This window comes from Stylophora pistillata, chromosome 7 (assembly GCF_964205215.1).
Source record: "Stylophora pistillata chromosome 7, jaStyPist1.2, whole genome shotgun sequence".
NCBI lineage: Eukaryota > Metazoa > Cnidaria > Anthozoa > Scleractinia > Pocilloporidae > Stylophora > Stylophora pistillata.
Window position 1 is genome coordinate 17,604,257 of NC_142525.1, and position 23,059 is coordinate 17,627,315.

The 23,059-nt window shown below is 36.8% G+C and overlaps 2 protein-coding genes across 23 annotated transcripts in view; both read right to left on the reverse strand.

The window, feature by feature from the left end:
- Positions 1 to 294: 294 nt before the first annotated feature.
- Positions 295 to 23,059, reverse strand: part of LOC111342370 (protein turtle-like) — a 38,538-nt gene continuing 15,773 nt past the window's right edge. For 2 of the 22 annotated variants that reach the window (XM_088727744.1, XM_088727736.1), the window contains exons 7-19: positions 11,543 to 11,881; positions 8,727 to 8,990; positions 7,994 to 8,112; positions 6,884 to 6,948; positions 6,266 to 6,417; positions 4,646 to 4,675; positions 4,286 to 4,315; positions 3,969 to 4,028; positions 3,755 to 3,784; positions 3,182 to 3,313; positions 3,066 to 3,084; positions 2,397 to 2,439; positions 295 to 1,879 (exon numbers count right to left, since the gene is read on the reverse strand). In XM_088727744.1, the coding sequence (XP_088583870.1) occupies positions 1,781 to 1,879; positions 2,397 to 2,439; positions 3,066 to 3,084; positions 3,182 to 3,313; positions 3,755 to 3,784; positions 3,969 to 4,028; positions 4,286 to 4,315; positions 4,646 to 4,675; positions 6,266 to 6,417; positions 6,884 to 6,948; positions 7,994 to 8,112; positions 8,727 to 8,990; positions 11,543 to 11,881 (1,382 nt within the window). In that variant the 3' untranslated portion in view covers positions 295 to 1,780. Of the gene's footprint in view, positions 1,880 to 2,015; positions 2,034 to 2,396; positions 2,440 to 3,065; positions 3,085 to 3,172; positions 3,314 to 3,754; positions 3,785 to 3,968; positions 4,029 to 4,285; positions 4,316 to 4,602; positions 4,676 to 6,265; positions 6,418 to 6,883; positions 6,949 to 7,993; positions 8,113 to 8,726; positions 8,991 to 11,542; positions 11,882 to 23,059 lie in introns of those variants that run through there. The other 20 variants (XM_088727750.1, XM_088727743.1, XM_088727742.1 and 17 more) reach the window with 20 other exon arrangements.
- The window catches only part of LOC148726926 (uncharacterized), a 12,937-nt gene continuing 7,142 nt past the window's right edge, over positions 17,265 to 23,059 (reverse strand). Inside the window, exons 2-11 of the mRNA XM_088728615.1 lie at positions 22,302 to 22,398; positions 22,130 to 22,159; positions 21,919 to 21,948; positions 21,531 to 21,560; positions 21,236 to 21,265; positions 21,022 to 21,051; positions 18,585 to 18,716; positions 18,469 to 18,487; positions 17,892 to 17,931; positions 17,265 to 17,344 (exon numbers count right to left, since the gene is read on the reverse strand). Coding sequence (XP_088584741.1) covers positions 18,590 to 18,716; positions 21,022 to 21,051; positions 21,236 to 21,265; positions 21,531 to 21,560; positions 21,919 to 21,948; positions 22,130 to 22,159; positions 22,302 to 22,398 — 374 coding nt within the window. The 3' untranslated portion in view covers positions 17,265 to 17,344; positions 17,892 to 17,931; positions 18,469 to 18,487; positions 18,585 to 18,589. The remainder of the gene's footprint in view (positions 17,345 to 17,891; positions 17,932 to 18,468; positions 18,488 to 18,584; positions 18,717 to 21,021; positions 21,052 to 21,235; positions 21,266 to 21,530; positions 21,561 to 21,918; positions 21,949 to 22,129; positions 22,160 to 22,301; positions 22,399 to 23,059) is intronic.

Sequence of the window (23,059 nt, forward strand, 5' to 3'; positions counted from 1 at the left end):
TATCTTCAGAGATGATCCTTCGATTAGTGTAACTGCACTCTATTGTGAGGCTGAAAATGATGGTAAAAAAAAAAGTCATATTTTTTTTTATTGATGTAGTACACGATGCCAGAATTACAATAGCGTACCATCTAGATCTAAATCCTACTGGGACTGGTCCAAGAGGTAAGTTCAGCGCAGGGGCGATCTGATCAAAGATAGCGGATTACCTTTTTGATTTACATCAGCTTTCAGGGTATCAAATTATCTTTTTCCTACCAACGCACATCATGTAAGTCCATAAGTACCACGCAGTAAAAGACCAATAATTTTCATCGATCTTTCCGAGAGCTCTCGCCGCGTTTAATATTTCAACAAGGCAACGAAGCAAATCGAATCTGCTACATTGTTTACAAAATGGCTACTTAACTAACAAATGATATCAAGCCAAAATTTGCAACTGAGGCACCACAGAAGCATGCATGTCCATCAATTTTCCGTTTCCTAGATTTCTTTTGTCAGAAAGTTCGACTACATTCGCCCTTGATCTTCGTCATCAACTGCTGCGTTTCCTCGAGAATAATCCAAATATGGCCGCGAAAAAGGTTCTCAAAAAGGGCTCAACTTAAAATATTCGAAGACTCTCTCCTCGTTCATGTTTAGATGATACTTTCTGGAAAATTTCTTGTAAATTTCAAGTTATTTTTATTTAATAAAACAAAGATTTGTTTACGAAATTCAGATACAGACCAAAAAGCAAGAGTTAGATGTAATTTCACGTCAGCACGGGTTATGAAATCAGTTGCCCAAAAATTTTATTACTGATTTCGAAAGTAAAGTGATGGCTTTCACTACCCATGTAGGAATAATGATCAGAAGTGGTTGGTCATCGGAAACATTGGGCCTTAAAATACCCTTATTTTTGGACTTTGTCAAAAGCAGAGAAGTAGTCTTCATTTAAGGGAGAGGTAAGGGAAGAAATGAAATGAAAAATTTAAAAAGATTCAATTTTCTTAAAGTCTGATAGATATGTAACATAACTCAGTTGATTGAATTTGCAGATGGCTTTTCAGTTTGTCACAGCAGCGATGCAAAGTTAGCTAATTAATTATGCAACAAATTTAGGAAATAGGGGTTTACCCAAGGGGAATAGTCTGACCTATTATTTTCTCACATTTGTTAACCCCTGCCTAGATTTCTTGTGAACACACTATTAGTGAAGAGCACCGAGATTTGTATTTGAGCAGGGGAAAACAAGATAACATTATGACTGTTTACTGAGCATTTAATAATTTAGTACCACAACATATTAATGAATCGGCAGAGGAAAGAGACACCATAATAATACTAGGAGAATTGATCAACTAAACATACCAAGGGTTCACAACATGAAATGCGGATTAAAATCCTTCAGATACAACGCCCTAAAGACCTAATAAGTAAATACCCAATAAGTAAAGACCTAATAAGTAAATACATTTCAAAATGTTACTTTTTTCTTATCTTTTTAATCAAATGCTACATCGAATAGTCCGAGTAAATATGTATTTTATCGAAGGTGATTATTCCTTTTTTAGCTTTTAGTCGCTATTGGTTTATTTCATTTTTTTTTTTTTACGCAAGGAAAAATTGGCTGTTTTGGAACGCAAGGTCTATAAAAAGTTTATACCCCACCATTTTAAATCAACTTCCCTATCCTATCGTAACCTAACCAATCCTACGTAGATCTAAGAAGATAGCCCCGGTGCATACGCGTTGGTCCACTGTCTCAAGCCAGTTATTAGCCCTCGTTTCGTGATTTCTAAGGCGGCAACTTTAGAGCCTGCTTATTTGTTAACACCAATTCTCCTTGTATACTTGAACATTCTACCAGTTGGAGCTCTGGTGGTGATTCTTGACCCTGAAAAATGTTGTGATAAATACTACAATGTTATCATCTGTTTCGAGAAGCTAATATTTTTGTAAAGGGAACTTTAGAAGGATAGATAAAATTAATTTCCAACAGAAAATTTCCAAAGTTAACTTAAAGTACTCACTCACTCAGTCTTTTAAACCTAAAATGATAAGAAGAACCTTTTGTTAAAAAAAAAAAACAACAACAAAAGCGTTCACGGATAGTGTGACTGTAACCGTAAAGTAGGTAGATAGACGTTTTGGTTACCAGAGCCCACATACATAAGTAGTAAATAACACAATTGTCTTTAAAGATTCATATTTCTCCTTTACCCTTCAGTACTCAGGCTAGTTAGTTTTTCATTGTAGCAACTGATAAATATAATCAACTGTATATTAATCAGGAAAAGTTGCATGGTGCCTTCCTCATGTGTCACATTTAATTTCGAATTTTAGTTGCATGTAGTATGAAAAGAAGGTTAAGACCGTTAAATAAAAGTTTTCTCACAAGTAAATTTCATTACCGTGATATCAGTCTGGTCTTCTTGATGATGATACTTCAGATTACTGAAACGTGAACATAAGAATACTTGGTTGAGAGAAGTAGATCTGCAGTTTTATTTTTTGCTGCATATTAAAAATGAGAAAATGAGACGGAAGCTGGGATTAACATGGACAAGTAGTGTCCCATCCCAATTCCACCGGGGACTTTTTGATGCGGTGAGTTCAAACTAAAGCTCGAAATAGGAGAGCGATTCATAGAAACAAGAGGAGAAAACCAAATGAGATTACATTTTCAAAGAATAAAAAAAAGCGTCTCTCGCTATATCAAAACTCAGCAAACATGCTTGTTCAGATTTTCGTTTTCTTTGTTTGAGTATTCTAAGTTTTGATTTGGATAACTGCATTTTAACATATCGTAGGAGCTCATTGGAAGAAGGTAAAAATGATATGGGTGGAATGTTAGTGGGAAGTCACACTACAAAAATGAAACAAGTTATTCCTTCTTCTTAGTCACTCTTTCTTTTCTCAAAAAAAAAGCACTGACAAGCTGTGTGCCTTAAAAACCTCAATAATTGATAAGCGACGGAATATTTCTTTCTTTTTGAAAAATCATTGATGATAAGAGAGAAACGTAATTTGGCTTGTTGTAATAAAGACTCTACACTGAGTTAAGACTACCTTTTACCTACCCTGTTTGCTTCAATGCACCTGTACATAAAATAAAATAACATATTAACTACCATCCAGGCAGATGATCAAGAGAGATTATTACAAAGGTAAAGGTAAATTAGATCAAATGTCTCACCTTGTTTACTCCTACCTCTCCAAATGATAAACACTAACACAATGATAATCACCACAAGTAGAAATAAGATTGTCAAGTAAATGGCATGAAGCATGTTTTGGTGTCTTTTCCGATCGTCACTTTGATCTATACCTTGAGGAAAACCAACACGTGTTTAAACATACATAGCCAACAACATTTACATGGCTTCAAATATACAATGCTATATGGAGGCTTTTATCACCAGTTAATTCAGAAGGGAGATGGATGATCCCGCCTCTTTCTGTGATAACATTTTTTTTTTACCATGATTGACAGTAATGTCACGATCTGACTAGCCAATTTTCTGTTTTCGCTGAGAGTACAGATAATTTGCATGCGTCGGCGTATTACGTAACGTGTCACGCGCTGAAAGAGTCGCTTTATTTGATGTCGATGTTGTGGTAAAAAATACAAATTGACATGGGTTTAGCGTGGTCTGTACTCTTATCAACAACGATACCCCACCACACTTTGACCACGTTTTCAAGTGGAATTTGCAATGGACAATTTGTAAAATTAGAGATTTTGAAAATAAACGAAGTTCCCTCTCACCTGAAGCCGTACTGTTTGTTGAAGGAATTGCTGGAAAAGAGCGTAAAATATTTAGGCATGAATTTACGTGCTGTAAAAAGTATCAAAAAGCATAAATTATACGACATTAAAAGACAAAATTATTTTCAAATAGTATTTTAAGTAAAATTAAAAATCGCAGATTTTAACAAATAAAAAAAAAATAGATTTTCAATTAAACAAATTTGCCCCTCACCTGTGAAGGTAACGTTTGTGAAGGTATAAGCTGGAAAACCGTAAGAAATCATTTGTAATACTTGCATGGTCCAAACGAAAACATATATTAACGAAGAAATTAGAATGAATAAAAATACAATATTTTCAGCAAGAAGGAAACAATTTTGATAGAATTAGCATCTGCGCATCAACGCGTGGTGCATAAAAAGGTAACAAACACAATCAAAATTGTTTGCAAATGCTTGTGGCAAAAGTCGTTTCGAGTAAACTTGAAAATCGACGATTTCAGTCATTAGAGTGTCACTTGATTTGAAAAGGAAAGAGCTTGTCTCTCACCTGTGGCCGTGGCGTTTGTAAAGGGAAAGACTGGAAAGAGCAAGCAATCATTAGACATAGTTGCATGGAAAAAGGGTGACAACAAATCAAACTACGAGATTAAACTTTCGTGTAATAACAATAACTAACATGATGCAAAGAACTTTGGCATTGGTCGTTTTCTCTCGGAAATATAGAAAAAGTAAGGCTGTTTACTGCACTCCATATGGTGTTCACACATGGTAAAAAATATTTAACTGCATCTTTATAAGTATTGGCATGTTTAATTGAAGATAACGCACGCGTAAATCATAAATCACAAAGACGTTTTTACTCACTGAACAGTTATTTGATTTGAGAATAAACGACGTCGTCTCTCACCTGGGGCCGTACCGTTTGTCAGTGGAAAAGCTAGAAAAGAGCGAGCGATAATTAAACGTATTTTCATGGTACAATGGACAAATATTAAACTACGACATTTCAGTTCGGCTTCGTAATAACTATAACCTCGCATTTTGCCGGTTAAGGTAGTTTTAAAGAAAAGAGAAAATAGAATAGAATAAATTAGTTAATCTCGCACCTATACAGAACTCAAAAGTATTCAATATACCTGTATATCTATACAGACAAGTATTGGCACATCAAACAGAGAGTAGCGCAGATGAAAACAAAAACTATCATCATCGACTGTGAAAGTACCAGAATATCTCTTTTTATTGTAAGTGCAAGATATCTCCACCGCTTTTAGAATGAGAACGGTTTCGTTAGATAAACCGGGGCATTTTACAAGGCTTTCTAGCCCTAAGAAATTCCATCTCTACGCGCGCCCATGTATTATTTTATGTTCATTTTTTTGTAGAGTGTCGACGTAGCTGTTATGCAAGCTCGTTGAACGTGCAAGTAAGGTCTGCATTACATTCGGCCTTAGCGTGCGTAACTAATATCTGCATAGCAAACAGGACATTATACGCGTGAAGCGAACAAGTGATAGCAGGAACCCATTATGGGCTCCTGGTGATAGATACTATCAACACTCGGGGAAAAATTCGCCTTTCTGCGCAGTGCGTAATATCTTTGATATACTTGATTATAAGCCACCCATTAATATTGGCGCGATTTTATTGGTTACTTTACGTCACGTGGTGCAAGATCACAGGACAGTTATCACACAATAACCCCCGTCCGCGTCGATATTTGTCTTCCGATATTTGCATATTCTTTCTTGTCGCAGCTTCGATCACCGTAGCCGTTGATGCAACAAGAACACGCTAGCAGGATTGTGCCTGGTGGAAAGTCATATGTTCAAGTCTCCTTTCCAAGGAAATTATATATCTGGAAGAACCTTAAACGTTCATGTTTCAACTTCAGCTTCTACCCGTAAGATGGTCCGCCAAAGGCCACAAAGGAAGAAGTTTCAGAGCTTCCAAGTTTTGAATAGTAACATTCAGGAAAACAGCCAAGAACTTCAGCAGTTCTTAGTCAAAACGACAACTGAGCATTGTGTAGGTTAAAAGTTACGTCATTGTTTTTTTTTTTTGTATAATTAAACGCTTTATCCTGAGCCTTATTGCTCATACACCTTACAAATTTTTCCGCGGACTGTGAATCTTAATATTTACTAGGTTTTTTTAATTCATCAATAAAGTCGACGTTTCTTTTCAGCAAAGGCTTTTGGTGTTTCAATAATAAAAACTTGCTAAACTCAACACAACAAATATCGAGTTGAACACTCGTAGAGAAATTCCATCTCTACGCGCGCCATGTATTATTTTATATTTATTTTTTTGTAGTGTCGACGTAGCTGTTATGCAAGCTCGTTGAACGTGCAAGTAAAGTCTGCCTTACATTTGGCCTTAGCGTGCGTAACTAATATCTGCAAAGCAAATAGGACATTGTACGAGTGAAACGAACAAATGATAGATACTATCAACACTCGGGGAAAAATTCGCATTTCCTCGCAGTGCGTAATATCCTTGATATACTTGAATATAGATAACCTACTTGGTTTACCGGTGGTGGAAGGGAGGTGTAATTCACGATCAACTGTAAATGACCCAAGCTTTCCATCTCTGATTTCATCTTCCAGTGGTTTTAAAGGGTCAGTGACAGATTTTCCAAACCTCATCTCTACTATGGCAACAACACTGCCGGCTCTATCAAAAGAATTTAAAGCTCACTGATATACCTGTTTGCATAATATTAAACGATTTACGTGTACTCATTTTCATCTACTCCATGAACATCATTCTATTGAACATCATTGTTTCAAAATTAACAATGATAAATATCCCAAAATCTTGTTAACACTTCGATTAAGTGTAAAACGTAAACTTAAACCTGTAAGGATAAATGATTACATGAAACAAATAGCCCATTTCCGAATTACCCTCGGCCTCATTTTCAAAACGAGTCCTGGTGCTCATCTTTTCATATCATTATAAGTTTTCATTCACATGCAAATTGAACTCATTTTTACAAGAATGTTTGAGCACCAGGCCTCGTTTTGAAAATGAGGCCAACGGTAAGTCGGAAATGGGCTATTGAATGTTCCAAGGATAACAATTAAGTTTTAGACAAGTGAAATATGCACACACTGAGCACTGTTAGCTATAAACTTGCCTCAATTCAACAAGACCCATTGTGTACAGTTGTTTTCCAGGATTTTTGGTGTAAACAGAAGAGATCTTAAATTCAAGAACAAGAGTTATCTTTAATTCTAAAAATCGTGAGATCACAATTCAAATGTTCGCGTGGAGCAAAAAGACAATGCACTAATCCACTCGTTTCAGACTTGTGTAGCACTTCTCCTATAGAGTAAAATGTACAAATTTACATTATAACATAACCAAAGTAAAGCGCGCGCTCTGATTGGTCAATTTAGCGTCCACCATTTGCCCATGGGTGTACGCTGCTGACGTGAGCAAATGCAAAGACTATTTTTCCGCGCGCGCTTCTTTTTTCTGGTCACGTAAGATTTGTTAAATAAAAGGGAACTCTTTAGCTACAATGTATCAATGTTATGTTATAAAACAAATGGTAAACACCACAGCGTACACTATTGAGTTATGGATGCACTTGAGAGGTTTGCTAAGCACTCAAGAAGCTAGAGTCGCTCTCGGCTATCGCCTCGAGCGACTCTTACGCTTCTTTCGTGCTTAGCAACCTCCCGCGTGCATCCATAACTCAATAGTGTACGCTGTGGTGTTTACCATTTGTTAATTGTGTAACTAATCTATTCTTCTAATATATCGTTTTAATTTATTGAAGGCTATTACGATCTCATCTCTAAATCTCATGAGACATTAATAGAGGACTGAAGGCAAATTCAAATAAAAACCACAAAGTGGTCATCCCTAGTTCAGCTTAATAATTAAAGTTTAAAAAATATCCTATTAAAACAAAAAAGAAACATTCTTCCTGCATTCTTGATTAACTACCTAATGAAAGAAATCCAAAAGTTCCCTGAATCGAATTTTAAGTTCATTTACCTTAATAGAAAAGCATACAATCTGCAAACTATTCACCGAATGTTCACCAGGGTATAAAAATTAATTGCCCCAATTACCGCTGTAAAGATAAGTGCTAGGCCGCCTTCTCAAATAAATCAGTCAGAAGTTAAGTCAGCTCAAGCAGTGCTGGACGAGAGGAGTTACTTGGCATTTTACGCTCATACATAAAAATTTTCAAATTACCACCAAATGCATTTACTAAATGCTTGAGGATACTTACTTCTGATAATAAGTTTGCCTGCAATTTTTTGAACTCAATTGACGCTCTGTTATTCAAGGCTGACTTCCAGGTTTCACTCTGTAGTATTAATTCAACCATCCTAGTTTCACAATCATCACCTACAGTGCATTAAAATATAAAGATTAGCACACATTTCACAATTTTGTAAGAAATGACTTAAAAATGACCATTGCTGATATCAAGTATATTGCAGGACCACGCCTTTCACGAATTAGAGAACGTTTAAAGAAATGAAATGTATTTGTAACTTTGTGTTTCCGTCTGTGCTTTGATCTGAAGGCAAAAAGTTTTCATTCAGACACTTTTGGCCACCAAACTGCTCTAATCAGCCATTTCCCTTAGGTTTCAACACAAAGCTTTTTAATCAATACTTGGCGCTTACGTAAACAAAATCAACCTTGAACCCTTGAAAGGTCAGTGCATATTATGCTGACAAAAATGCTTTCACGAAGTCAACACCTACAGGTATCTGTATCAAACTCACGTTTTACAAGTGTAAACGAAAGGTAAACTGTAACGACATCTGAATACCAAAAAAGAAAGGTAAAACTACTTTTCTATAATGTGCTCAGTCTATGCCATTATTTTGATTGTAGTTCCTGCATGAATTAAAATACAGTTTTAGCTGTCACAAATCAAGGAATAAAACAATTTGAAAATGCATTGCTGTAATCAGAGAGACAGCTTTGATAATAGAGGACGTAATTCTTACATCTTACGCCAACTATGCTGACACTGGTGGCATCATCTCCATATCCATTACTAGCTGTACATCTGTATGATCCTACATCCTCCCTCTTCACGTTGATTAAATGGAGCTGGTAACCTGTCACATTAAACTTGTCTACAGGAATACCATCTTTTGTCCAAGTAATATTTGGTAGAGGGTCACCAGATGCATTGCAGGTCAGAGTATAGCTTTGTCTAATGGTAAATAAAAGCTTTGGTTCTGGTAGCTGAGTAATAATTGGAGGCACTGAGGAAATAACAATTTAAGATAAATACAATGTGTACAGATTGCGCGATCTTATCACAATTATTACATTGCTTAACATGTTAATCACGACTCTAAAAAATTCCCCTCCAAAGGTAATGTTGTTATTAATGAAATGTTGTGAATAGTGAATATAAGCGATATAATATAAGGTTGCTCATTGAGAGACGCATGCGTCTTTGTTGTTAATGCGCTGGACACGGTATCAAAAGGTTCACGCTTAAGTCTTAAACTGGACACTGAAAAGTGCAATGTACACTTAAGCGAGACACTTAACTGTTGCAGTGCCCCTCTTCACCCAACATTGTACATCGGTACCATTAGAAATTTCAGGGGAGACCCGACAAAATACTGGGGGTAGTACTACCACAGACTGTCATCCTCTCCTTGGGCCAACAATATTCCTTGTAGCAATCATTCACGCCTTTCGGGCCTATTTTGATGCCTGTTAGAGCCCTATTAGTTTTCCTGCTACTTCATTGTTACGCGAGAGTGCCTGAAAAGCATATTAATCGCCATTCTGAATCTATGTCACTGTCGAATCATGTTCTCTTGACGTTGAATTTGTAGACCTTTGGCTATGATCTAAGGCCGACCATTATAGATAAAAAAATACTTGAGAACAAAGGCAGTTTATCAACTTATTTGCGGATCAATTTTTTCGCAGAAATCCTGACTTTAGCAAACAGCCGAATAGATTAGGTTCGGTAACGTTCATGAGAAGTTCTCAAGTTATCTGATTCAGATTACGATACAGATGAAAAACAGAGGGACGTCATTGGAGAAACGTTACAAAGTTACAAAGAGGAACTTGAACGGAAAGTTAATCTGGATCTTTCTTTAATATTGCTGAAAGAAAAAACCTGCTGGCTGGAGGCTTTCCATAATTGGAAAGTTTTATTCCACACAGTCAGTCAAAGGTTTCCAACGGCCGAGACAGTCAACAGCTTTCGAATGAGTTGAGGGAGTTCGAAATTATCAGCGGTAGCTTGAAGAAGAAGGAATTTATTTTCGTACAACTAAGCATATGGAACTGACTTAGACCTCGGCAAAAGTTGAATAGGGATTAAATCTTAATTAGAGCTAAGAAGAAATTACTGCAAGCTAAGAATGAAGCACGTTGTTGACCGGGATACTGTGTTGAATACCAGTCAGCAAGAAAAAGGTTTAACGCCAAGAACAGTTCCTTTATAGAAGATTCTACCAAAGAGACCTACATGTATGCATGACTTTTAGATTGTTATAGTTGTTATTTATTTCGTTACTTATTTCATTTGTGGGCTTTCCTGTTCAATAGCTATTAGGCTAAGTGTGAATTCATGTCAATAAACGGTAGGTATGTCTGCTTGTATGTATGTATATATGTAGGTATGTAGGTATAGAGATGAGAACATTCCTAAGAGCCTACAGAACCACACCCCATAGGAGTATCACCGGCCAAACTATTGTTCAGCAGAAAGATGAGGTTGAAGATCCTGAGTCGACAAGATAGGGAAACGTATGCGTGAACACGGTTGAAAGGTATTATTCTCTTTGATGCACACCTAATTTAACTTTGTTGAAAAACTAAATTAAAAATGCCTGAAAACCAAAAAATTTGAGCAGTAAGGAGTAAACAGCCACAAATCGTCTCTGACGATTAATGCATCAAACGGACTAAACCTAAACAAGACGAGCAGGTTTCAATCAAAACAAGGCATTCAAACTAGTCAAGACAACAGTTACAGACCTAAAATTACCAGTTTTATAGCTGATATTTCGAGTAAAGACTTTTTCACATGAGCGAGTGACCTAATCATATGGCTTCTGGGCCGCGCTTTTTGGTGCCAATCAATTACGGAAGGGAACAGTGCCAATTTGGCCCATGGGTAACAAACTGTAAGAACTCATTTTGCACACTCTTTTATCAAATAACTATTAACAGTGAAGCGTGAGGTTCTACGGAAATCTTGCTGAGACGATACTTGATAAAACAATGTAGCATAAGAGCTTTCTCAAAGTGAATTGGTGCACAAGGAAGGACAAAATTGAGTAATATTGGTGACATAGAACATATTTACATAACCCAAGCGAAAGCGGAATTATCAATCTTCATTAAAAAAAAAACAAAAATAAACAATTTAAAGCAGTAAAAAACCAAAATGTAACGTAACCATCAATTCAAAAGAATTCCAGTCATTCCTAGTATCACATAAAAGGATGACTACATCGACTGCCACTGAAACTGAAGTAACAAGCCTTTTTAAACATTAAAGGGGAACTGCAATAGATCGAAACTGCAATTTGTGTGGCTGCGTGTATTGCAACTTCAGGTTACCGCACAATACTCTAAGATTTCGTAAAAATAATGTCATTTCACAAAAAGATAGAGATAGCTTTTGTTAAGAAGTTTGTGTCAAGATTTTTATAAAATCGCGATGGACTCAGTATCATTAAGACACCATAAAGTTATTGACGCACGCAGTAACTGAAACGAAATAAATGTTTCAGAGGACGAGGTGCATTAAAGCAACTCATCAAACAGCATCACTTACCAACTACATTAATAGTAACTGTGTCTTGCTCTATCAATTTAGCATTAGTATCCAGCAGTCGAACATGGTAGTTGTATTCCATATTTCTCTCCACATTCTTTAGTATCAGTGTCGCATCAAGCAAAGCATTGAATTCACTTGTGAAGCTCGGATTGAACGCGTTTCCATCCTTGCTTGATGATATTTTTTTAATCGGTTCACCAGGTTTCTGTCTCCAAAACTCAACGAGATAGGAACTCGGTGCATCAGAATACCGCCACTCAAGTCTGACTCGGTCGCTGTTCACTCCTAACACCACAGTTGTGGGATTGGAAGGTCTCTTCCTGATTTTGAATGACTCTGAAAAAGGCAAATAGGCAACATCTACTTGTATTTCAACTCATCACACGTAACTTAAATAATTTTTGTTCATTTGTCAGAAAATTTAAGGATGTGTTACCGTATGTCGAGTTATTTTAGAGCTTTATTCCAAGTAGCAAACAAAACTAGCATCTCTATATTCTTAACTCCATGTGCCTTACCTGACTTCTGAATTGCGGAACAGAGTAAAAGCGTGGCTAAACCCCATCGAAAGACACTCATTTTCCTTTCATAAACCTAAATTGACTTAGATTTCACTTACTGACTAACTGACAAAGTTGATTTAGATATACTTTGACTGGCTGACTGACTAAATTGATTTAAATATTCCCTTTTCGAAACTTAACTGAAGAAATATTCCAAGTACGTGCATAGTATCCTTGACGAGTTTCTTTCCTATCAAACGGAAGGAACAAAAACTAATTATGGTTTGACGTCAAATGGCGGCTCCAGTTCCGTAATCTACGACATCATTAAATGAAAGTACCCTTCATGACTAAGCTTTATTCTTTTAAAAGATGAGTCTCAGATCTGAAAAATCATGTAATCTATTGAAATTTATCTGTATTCACAATCCTATGAAATGTTTCGTCTCTTTTCGTGTTACGTTTATCGACCATCTGTCTAAATGAGCATCTCACGGAGAGATTTTCAACATATTACGTATAATATCGAATCATTACTCGGCATTCATAAACAATAGCCTCTATATTTGGTGCGAAAATATGCATGGTCATCCGCGGAAAATATTTGTTCCGAGATGCGAACAGTTTTCCGAGAGCGAAGCTTGAGGAAAACTGTGAGCTTCCTTCGCTAGTTTTTTAGTCGGGATATGTACCAGAACAAATATTCTCTACAATGTCAATGAAAATTGGGGATGTTGACCTTCACTCCTGCAAATAATCTCTAATCGCAAGTGATCAAGCATAGGATGAAAGGGTGAGTTAATAAAGATGAGAAGTTTTAGAATATTCTAAGAAAAGTATAGATTCAATACATGGCATGTGTTAGTGGAATAAAGGTGTGTTCTGTCGCTCTTTGTAATAATCGTTGCAGTTTGTAATAAGCTGTCGCACCTTGTAGTAACACTCGTTGCACATTGTAATAAACCACTCGTTGCAGTTTGTAATATAATAAGCTGTTGCACTTTCTAACGCTTGTAGCACTTTGTAATAAACTAGCTACATGCAGCAAATGGTTTGAACCGGGGGGTAACACGTGAAAGTGTAGTCTGATCGTCCGGGTGAGTGTAGTCCTTAGAAGGATTGTTGTCGGTAGTAGTAACTAACGTTTCGACAACCTATGCGGAAGTCATCATCAGAGTCAAGTGAATAGTTGTTGTCAGTAGAATGTTCTTAGTCCAGTTCGTGTAAAATGATTAGTCAGTTTTTCCGCGATGTTATTGGCTGTGAGACTCAAGTGGCGTAAGTCGGTCGTGATTAGTCTGTTTCGATCAGTCGGTAAAGTTAGGTCGTTCTGTTCGGTTCGCTTGCCGTGTTAATGTCGTGAATGAGTCGTGAATGGTCAGAAGGCGAGTAGACACGATAATAACCATCATCCCTGTCAAAAATGACAATTGCTTCATCGACAGTAGCACCCATGGGCAATAAAAAGTGGATCCTCTGTTTTGATTGGCTACCTGAGCGGGCAAGTTGGGCCCTTCCCGCTCGGATTACCCACCTTGATCCCGCGCAAGAAAAACATTACGTGGAGCGGACTTACAAAGCTCGTAAATTTTGAACAATGAAGCGATAGACTGGTAAAAAGCTGCAGAAAACAGTCAAAACTAAGAAAACATAAACTACTTTCCTGGTTTATTGTCTTAAATTCGCGGTTGGCTTTCTTTCCCGGCTCTCGAAATAAAATAGTCATTCTTTATTCTTAATAAAGCGAGAAATGTTTGCTTTGTAATAAATCCTTTATTAACCAAGCTTGTTCGGTCATGATGACTGGATATTAGCCTCTTTCTTTTTTGTGATTACATGGACCTCAAAATGAAGGCAGCCAATATCCATGCAATGCATTTATCACCCACGAATATCCCCCGTGTATTATGGCTAAATTACGCACTTTTTAGTATTTTTATTGCGTTGATCGGTGCAGAGCTCCACCATCAACTTAACTAAAAAACCCGGCCGGAAGCTTTTAACTTTGTTGGTTTGTAATAAACCCGGGAAGTGATGATATAACGACAATGGGTTTATGAAATATATATTGAAACTGCAGATTTTTAAATGAAGATGAGGGTGATCTTCGCAGTATGAACACTACTTAAGCAGTAGTGAAAATAAAGCCAAAGAGTCAGGCCGGTACAGGAGCAGTTCAACCCATGAGATAGTCAGCCTTGTGCAGAAGCATGCAGTTGAACCCATGACATAACGGTTTTCGTGCTTGAGATTGCGAGCAGTCAAGATTAGATGTGTATGTGTGTATGTGTATGTGTGTGTGTGTGTGTGTGTGTGTGTGTGTGTGTGTGTGTGTGTGTGTGTGTGTGTGTGGGTGTGTGTACGTGTGTGAGTGTGTTGTTATTTTCGAACCTCAATCAAATATAATTTACGGTAAGTTTGATTTAACACAATAATCATGACCAGCGCCCTCGTTTCATGAAATGATTTGCTCCAAACGTTTTCTTTGCCGCCCTTGACTGCCCGGAGGTGAATAATGCTTCGCTTATCTCCTCCGCTTAAGCCATTCAGCCCACCCGAAAACCAGGACTCACTTGCGTGGTCTTTTCTTAATGTAAATATACTTTCCCAGCAAAAATTCTGTTTGGGTTATTGCTGTAAACATTTTTACTTTAGTGGGTGATAAATGAAACATTTTGTAGAATGATTAATCTTGATATGCTGATTGCCATTCAATTATAACAAATGGAAGTCAACGAACTCGTTTTAGATTTATACTAAGCCAATGGAACAAAGACAAAAAATTTATTTTAAGAGGTAGTAATCTTATTAGAAAATTAACCAAAACCTGTTGAAGGATAATTGGGCATCTTTTGACACCAGATTTAAGAAAACAAACCATGAAGAGTACTCGACAATTGAAGATCACATAGCAACTCAAAGTATTTACCGCAAAGTGAAAAAACAATCAAAATATGTCTCACGTGAAAGGCATTCAAAAAGTGCATTTTTCTCTACTGAAATAAAACGCGCACTCCCGATTCTCATAATGAATGAAAACAAACCATGCCCTCGAACTTGTTCTTATGAAAAAGTCGCAGAGTAACCGGAAAATATTCAGAATGTTTCATTATCCTGTCAGGCCTTCTGATTACGTATAGCGACGGCAACATGAATTACTTAAGAAACTGGTTCTTTGTTTGATCTGATGCTAATTCACCTCCACAATTAATATGGTATATTTTTTGTTTCTCAACCAGCTCTTTCATCAGTCAACTTCAAAACCAGACTGAACCTGTAACCTGTAACCCTACTCTAGAGATTGACATGAAAATTTAAAATTAGTCTCCTGCCTCCATGATACGTTGCAATTATTGACTTCGTTCATTCCACAGCTAGGTCATCAACATTCGCATAGGCTGGCGATGGTTAAAGGGACACCGGTTCATTTGAGCTCATTTGCTTTCAGAATACAACATAAAACTTTCGCGATCCCGTCTGCGGTGGGAATACTTTTTAATTAAACTAGCTGCTTGTCTTAACTTAATGAATTGCCAGCAAATATAAGGAATTGCAAAGATTTTAAAGACTGCACGCTCTGCAAGGCGTTCTTAAAAGCGCGCGCTCTGTCTTCCTTGTAAAGAACCAACCACTAACCAGTACATTCTACATATTTACATTCATATGGTTTTCATTATAATTTAGTTTTCTTTCCATTTTTATTGTACATATAATATTAAATATTAGTATCGTAGGCCTTCACAGATGAAGAGTCACACCCTTTTAAGTGGATATACTGTGAATAAACCGTTATTATTAGTTATTATTATTATTATAATATTAAGTTCACCACCGCGAAAATTTCCTGATAAATCAGCAGTAAAAGTGGAAAATATAGATGAAGATATTTGAATCTCCGTTCATGGGTTCCACGTTAATCTGCAGGCTATCTAGCGGTTGTATAGGGATTCTTAGAAAGAAGAATGACGAAAATTCGGGCCTGAAGTTGATACCGAGACGAATGCTTTTTTGAGGATCTTAAAGGTAGGAATACTTACACATCACTTTGTGTTGTGTACTTTCCATAAACTAAACCCTCATAAGCGGTCCACTTTACTGGCAAACGTGAAGTACTGATCAAATTCGCTTCATATTATTGTTATATGTTAGTCTTCTTTCAATACAGATATGATTGACAGGTAGACATCTATGTTCAGGAAATAGCGGCAGATTTGTAACCTATGGAGGATAATCCAAATCAATGCGCTCACACATCTTTTTATTCCTTTAAGATACCAACTAATAGAACTATATTCCATACTTCCCCCAACAGACACACAATACTCAAGAACAGGCTTAATATTAGCATTGAGTAGAATTAAACGATACTTAAATGGCAAGGTATTTTTAATGCAAGCGAGGACAGCAACGCGCCGGAATTGAGGTGGATGATCACGTAAACACAAACCACCAAGATCTACGGAAAAGTTAGCAAGCACCTCGTAAGCACCTGGTTGTCATGAAACGATGCAAACTGAAGATATTGCTGACGAACACGAAGGAAGCTTTGTATCGGGTCTTCGCTATACCGCACCTAGTATACCGCTCACGAATCTGGTGTCAGTGGGAAAAGAATTCAAGATAAGGCCGAAGACTTAATAAGAAGCACGAAATTTATATTTAAGCAGGGGAAAGAAGATGACAGTATTGCTGTTTATGAAGCCGTGTTTAACAATTTAGAACCACAATATATAAAAGAATTGGTAGAAGAAATAAACACCAAACAAAATATTAGGAGAATTGATAAACTATATATACCGAGGGTTCACAATACGAAGGGCGGATTAAACTCCTTCAGATACGACGTCCCGAAGACCTAACACCCCAACGGAAAAAATGAAGACGGCGTCAAAGATATTAAGTTGATTAGAAATAGTCACTTCGAGCTCTAACTCACATTTGAAACTAAATATAAAAAGTAATTACATTTCAACACATTGCTGTTTTCTTATCATTTTCAGTCGGTATTTAATCATTTTTTTACACAAGGTAAAATTAGCTGTTTTGGAAAGCAAGGACTGTAAAAAGTTCATACCCCCGTGTTTTAAATCAACTTTCCGATCCTATCGTATCCTAACCTAACCTATCCTACGTAGATCTAAGAGGATCGCCTTGATCCGCTGCCTCAAACCAGATATTAGCCCTCGTTTCCTGAGCTCTGTGGCTGCAACTTTAGAGACTGCCTATTTGTTAACATCAATTCTCCTTGAATGTTTGTACATCCTATCACTTGAAGCTCTGGTGGTGATTCTTGACCCTGAAAGATGTTGTGATAAATGTTACAAAGTTATCATCCGTTTCGAGAAGCGCCGGAATATTTTTATAAAGGAAACTTTAGTAAGATAGACAAAAGTAATTTCCAACAGACAATTTCCAAAGTTAACTTAGAGTATTCACTCACTCACTCACTGTTAAACTTAAAAAGATAAGACGCTTTTGTTCAAACGAAAAAAAACAAAAACAAAAACAAAAAAAAACCAGAACGTTCAGGGATATTGTGACTGTAACTATAAAATTGTAAGATATATGTGCTAGTTATCAGAGGCGACATACATAAGCAAAAAATAACACAATTGCCTTTAAAGAGTCGTATTTCTCCTTAACCCTACAGTACAGGCTGGTGGGTTTTTTTATCGTAGCCACTGATAAATATGACTAACTGTATATTAATCAGGAAAAGTTGAAGGCTGCCTTCCTCGTGCTCCTCATGCGTCACAATTAATATCGAATTGTAGCTGCATGTAGTATGAAATGAAGGTTCAAGACTGTTAAATAAAAATTTTCTCCCAAGGGAATTTCATTACCCGGATATCAGTCTGGTCTTCTCGGTGAGACTTCACTTTACTGAAACGTAAACACGAGAATACCTAATTAAGAGAAGCAGATCTGGATTTTTGTTGCTAATTGAAAGTGAGAAAATTAGACAGATGTTAGAATTAACAAGGACAGTAGTGGGCTCCTCGATGAGGTAAGTTCAAACTAAAGCTCCAAACAGGAAGGCGATTTATTGAAACAAAATTAAACAAAAACATGCTTGTTCAGTTTTCGTTTCTTTTGTTTGAGTCCTCCCAATTTCGATTTAGTTAATTGAATTTTAACATATCGAAGAAGCGTATCACAAGAAGGTAAAATAATATGGGAGGAATGTTAGCGGAAAGTCACACTCCAAAGATGAAACAAGTTATTCCTCCTTCCTAGACACTCTTTCTTTTTTTTCAAATAAAAATAAGCTCTGAGAGGCTGTTTATCCTAAAAACCTCAATAGTTGCTAAGCTAAGCAACATCTCTTTCTTTTTTAAGAATGACGATAAAAGAGAAACGTACTTTTGGCTTGTTGTTATATAAAAACTCTCTAGTGAGTTAAAACTACCTTTCACCTACCCTGTTTGCTTCAATGCCCCTGTAAATAAGATAAAATAACATATTAATTACCATCGAGGCAAATGATTAATTGAGATTATTGCACAGGTAAAAGGCATTTACATCAAATGTCTCACCTTGCTTACTCCTCCCTCTCCAAATGATAAACACTAATACAATGATAATCACCACAAGTAGAAATAAGATTGTCAAGTAAATGGCATGAAGCATGTTTTGGTGTCTTTTCCGATCGCCACTTTGATCTGTACCTTGAAGAAAACCAACACGTGTTCAAACTTTTTTTTTTAAACATAATGGCCCGTAACATTTACATGGCTTCAAACATAGTATACAATGCTATATGGAGGCTCTTATCGTGAGTTAATCCAGAAAGGAGATGGGATGACCCAGCCTCTTTCTGTAATAATATTTTTTTTACCACAATTGACAGTAATGTCGCAGTCGATTGGCCAATTTTCTGTTGTCGTTGTAATCGTTGTATTTGACGTCGATATTGTGGCATTGGTTTAGCGTGGTCTATACTCTTATCGACAACGATATTCCACAACATTTTGACCACTGTGATAACGAATATCGTTGTCGATTGGAGAACAGACCCCACTTAACGTAACGTAGATGAGTTAAATCTTTGTTTTGTCTTTGGTCTCATGAGTGAAAACAAGTTTCTTTTCTAAGTACATATCGACAAATTTCTGGAAAAATCAATAGAAGGTTGTCAAAACTGTACGTTAAGCAAGTGCTCGACTTTAGAAAGGCAAAACCTCACTTTTCATCGGTTTGCGGGAGTATTGTAATAATCCATGACGGATGTGGGAGACTACGAAATACCTTTGCCAAATCACTAGCTTAAACACAGGTAGCCCAAGCTCTCTATATGAACCACACAAGGGACACAATATGGCATATCGATTTATAAGGATTTGTATGGGATTTTCTACTAGATATCCATGGAGGTAGTTAAAAGTGAAAATATTCAATAAAAATGGCTTACCTTATTCCATACGTGTGTTGTTTACTTCTAGTGTCGTTACCTTACCGATTTAACTTGATTTAAGCGACTTTTTTTTAATCCGGGTTTTCTGTTCTTAAAGAGAAGCAAAGGTTGGAAACCATGGCGGTCGACTACCTGAGATATGGTCTCAGTGTTCGGGCCAAAACATAAAGTTAGTGTTAAGGATAAGTTGAGAAAACGGACACCACCCCTCCCCTTCCCATGTAAACGTATTTGTCACGGGTTGCCATGGCAAAAAGAATAAATAAACGCACGAGGTTCGTTTTGGTCCGCCATATTGCTTGTATGTTTGCTTTCAATGTAAATGATTTCGACCTCTCCTTCCGCGACCGGTAACAATAGAACGTTTCAAATCCCCTCAAACTGCCCTTCTTCCATGTTCGATAATCATCCTAGATAGCCAACCGAAGGAAAATACTCAGTCCCCGATGCACGAAGAATAATTTGCCATGAAAGTTCCATTTCGTCGCCCTCAACTCCCATCGATTAAAGCTTGGATCGATAAGCCGTGCAACCAACCAACAAGCTTAATCGTTAACCGACTCCGAAGTGGGTTCGCTAGGTGTTCTGGGGTCAGTTTACAAGATGACGACTACTTCCCCGCCCTCCCCTAGGACCTGTAAAACCTACAAAACAAAACACACGCTTACAGGTCCTAGGGGAGGGCGGGGAAGTAGTTGTCATCTTGAAACTGACCCCAGAACACCTAGCATACCCACTTCGGAGTCGGTTAACGATTAAGCTTGTTAGTTGGTTGCACGGCTTATCGATCCAAGCTTCAAACGATAGGAGTTGAGGGCGACGAAATGGAACTTTCGTGGCAAATTATTCTTTGTGCATCGGGAACTGAGTATTTTCCTTCGGTTGGCAATCTTGGACGATTATCGAACATGGCAGAGGGGCAGTTTGAGGGGATTTGAAACGTTCTAACTTTATATTTTGGCCCGAACACTGAGACCATATCTCAGTTCGTCGACCGCCATGGTTTCCAGCCTTCGCTTCTCTTTAAGAAAAGAAAACCAGGATTCCAAAAAATCGCTTAAATCAAGTTAAATCGGTAAAATAACGACACCAGGAGCAAACAACACACGTATGGAATAAGTTAAGCCATTTCTATTGAATATTTTCACTTTTAACTACCTCCATGGATATCTAGTAGAAAATCCGATACAAATCCTTATAAATCGATATGCCATATTGTGTTCCTTGTATGGTTGCGCTACCTGTGAGAGAGCTTGCGCTACCTGTGTCTTAAAGCGATATAATTAAAAAAAAAATTTTGGTTACGTGATATGTTTGTAAGAAATGATTGACAGTTCATAGTCACGTGATTCGGAGCACATGCTCTCGCAAGCTAGCTAGGTTTTGTTTTTACACTTATGCATCTTGTATGACTCTTGCTTACTGATGTTGGAGTGTGAATCGAACGATTAAACAATTTAAATTTGGTTGTGGACGAACTCGAAATATTTGATACTGTCTCCGTCTACGGGCAATTTGTAAAGTTAAAGATTTTGAAGATAAACGAAGTTCCCTCTCACCTGAGGCCGTGCTTTTTGTTAAAGGAATGGCTAGAAAAGAGCGTAAAATATTTAGGCATGAATTCACGCGTTGTAAATGTAAGCAAAAATCATATATCATACGACATTAAAAGACAAAATTGTTTGCAAAAAAGTTTTTAAAGTAAAATTAAAAATCAACAATTTAACAAATTAAAAGTAATTTGATTTGAAGGTAAACAAGCTTGCCCCTTACGTGTGGAGGTAACGCTTGTGAAGAGAAGAGCTGGAAAAGGATAAAAAATCACACTTTCATGGTACAAACGATAACAAATTTTAACTAGGAGATTAGAATTCATAAAAATAAAATATTTTCAGTGAGGAAATAATTTTGTTAGACTCGTGGTGCATAAAAGTTAACAAAAATGATCCAAAATTTTCTGCAAATGCTTGTGGCAAAAGTTGTTTCGAGTAAATTTGCAAATCGACGTACGACGATTTCAATAATTAGACTATCACTTCATTCAAAAAGAAGAGAGCTTGTCTCTTACCTGTGGCCGTGGCGTCTGTGAAGGGAAAAGCTGGAAAAGTGCAAGCAATAAATTATTATCATTAGTCATATTTGCACATTACAAAGGATGACAAAAAATCAAACTACGAGGTTAAAATTTCATGAACTAACAATAACTTTAACATGTTGCAAACAACTTTGGCATAGTTCTTTTTTCTCTTAGAAAAAAGTAAAGGTGTTTGTCTTGCACATTAACTGCATTCTCTGTGTTGTCCACAGATGATAAAAATATATAATATACATGTCTCTTAACAAGTGTTTGCATGTTAATGACAAATAACGCACACAAGAAATAGTGATTTATCATAAAGACGATTTTACTCACTGAACAGTTGTTCGATTTGAAAGTAAACGACTTTGTGTCTCACCTGTGGCCGTAGCGTTTGTTGAGGGAAAAGCTGGAAAGTAAGCAGTAATTGGACGTATTTTCATGGTACGGTAAACAAATATGCATATTTCTTTCCAAGTATTGGCATTTTTTAATTGAAATTAAGGCACACGATAAAAAGTGATTTATCATACAAACGATTTTACTCACTAAACAGTTATTTGATTTGAAAGTAAACGACTGTCTCTCACCTGTGGCCGTTGCGTTTGTTGAGAGAAAAGCTGGAAAACAGTAAGCGGTAATTGGACGTATTTTCATGGTACAATGGACAAATATACATATATCTTTCCAAGTATTGGCATTTTTAATTGAAATTAAGGCACACGAGAAAAAGTGATTTCTCATACAAACTATTTTACTCACTAAACAGTTATTTGATTTGAAAGTAAACGTTTGTCTCTCAGCTGTGGCCGTAACGTTTGTTGAAGGAAAAGCTGGAAAAAAGTAAGCAATAATAGATCTTTTTAGACGTTTTGCTGTGTGGTATCGCTGAGTACTTTTACGAGTTTTACCCGTCCCCTTGATCTTAATGTGACTCGTTTGATTATACTTTTAAGTTCTCGTTTTTCAATGTATAACATATCAGTGTTGGCCTCTGTTGCGGCAAGTTGTTTTTTGTTCTAAATCATCGGTTATTTCACTCGGCCCGCTCACGTCAGTAAGAGGAAATATCTGTAAGTCGTTAGTCCCTTTTTCGTTATCTTGTTTTTCAATTTTCCTAGATCTACTGTAAATTAAAATGTAATTTTTCCTTTTAGTCGAATCATCATTTTCATCATCACCTTCTACATAATCAAATGCGTTTAATTTTACTCTTTGACTGAGCACGAGGAATAAATTTCTCTTTTAAATCATCTCTTAGCTGGAGTCTACATCAGAATTTCTCTTGTTATTGTGCGCAAGATATCTTCACCGCTTTTAGTATGAGAACTGGTTTCGTTGTAGAAACCGGGGACTTCAAGCCCTGTGGAAAGCCGTAACATCAAGATATTTTACGTGTGTTTGATGTCACCAATCAGCTGCTGATACGTCACTCGCTTTTCGTACCACTTTGTCAAGTTGATGAATCACTGGCGGAGCGTTCACTATTTTTCAATCCGGAGCTGTTTGTTCTCGAATTC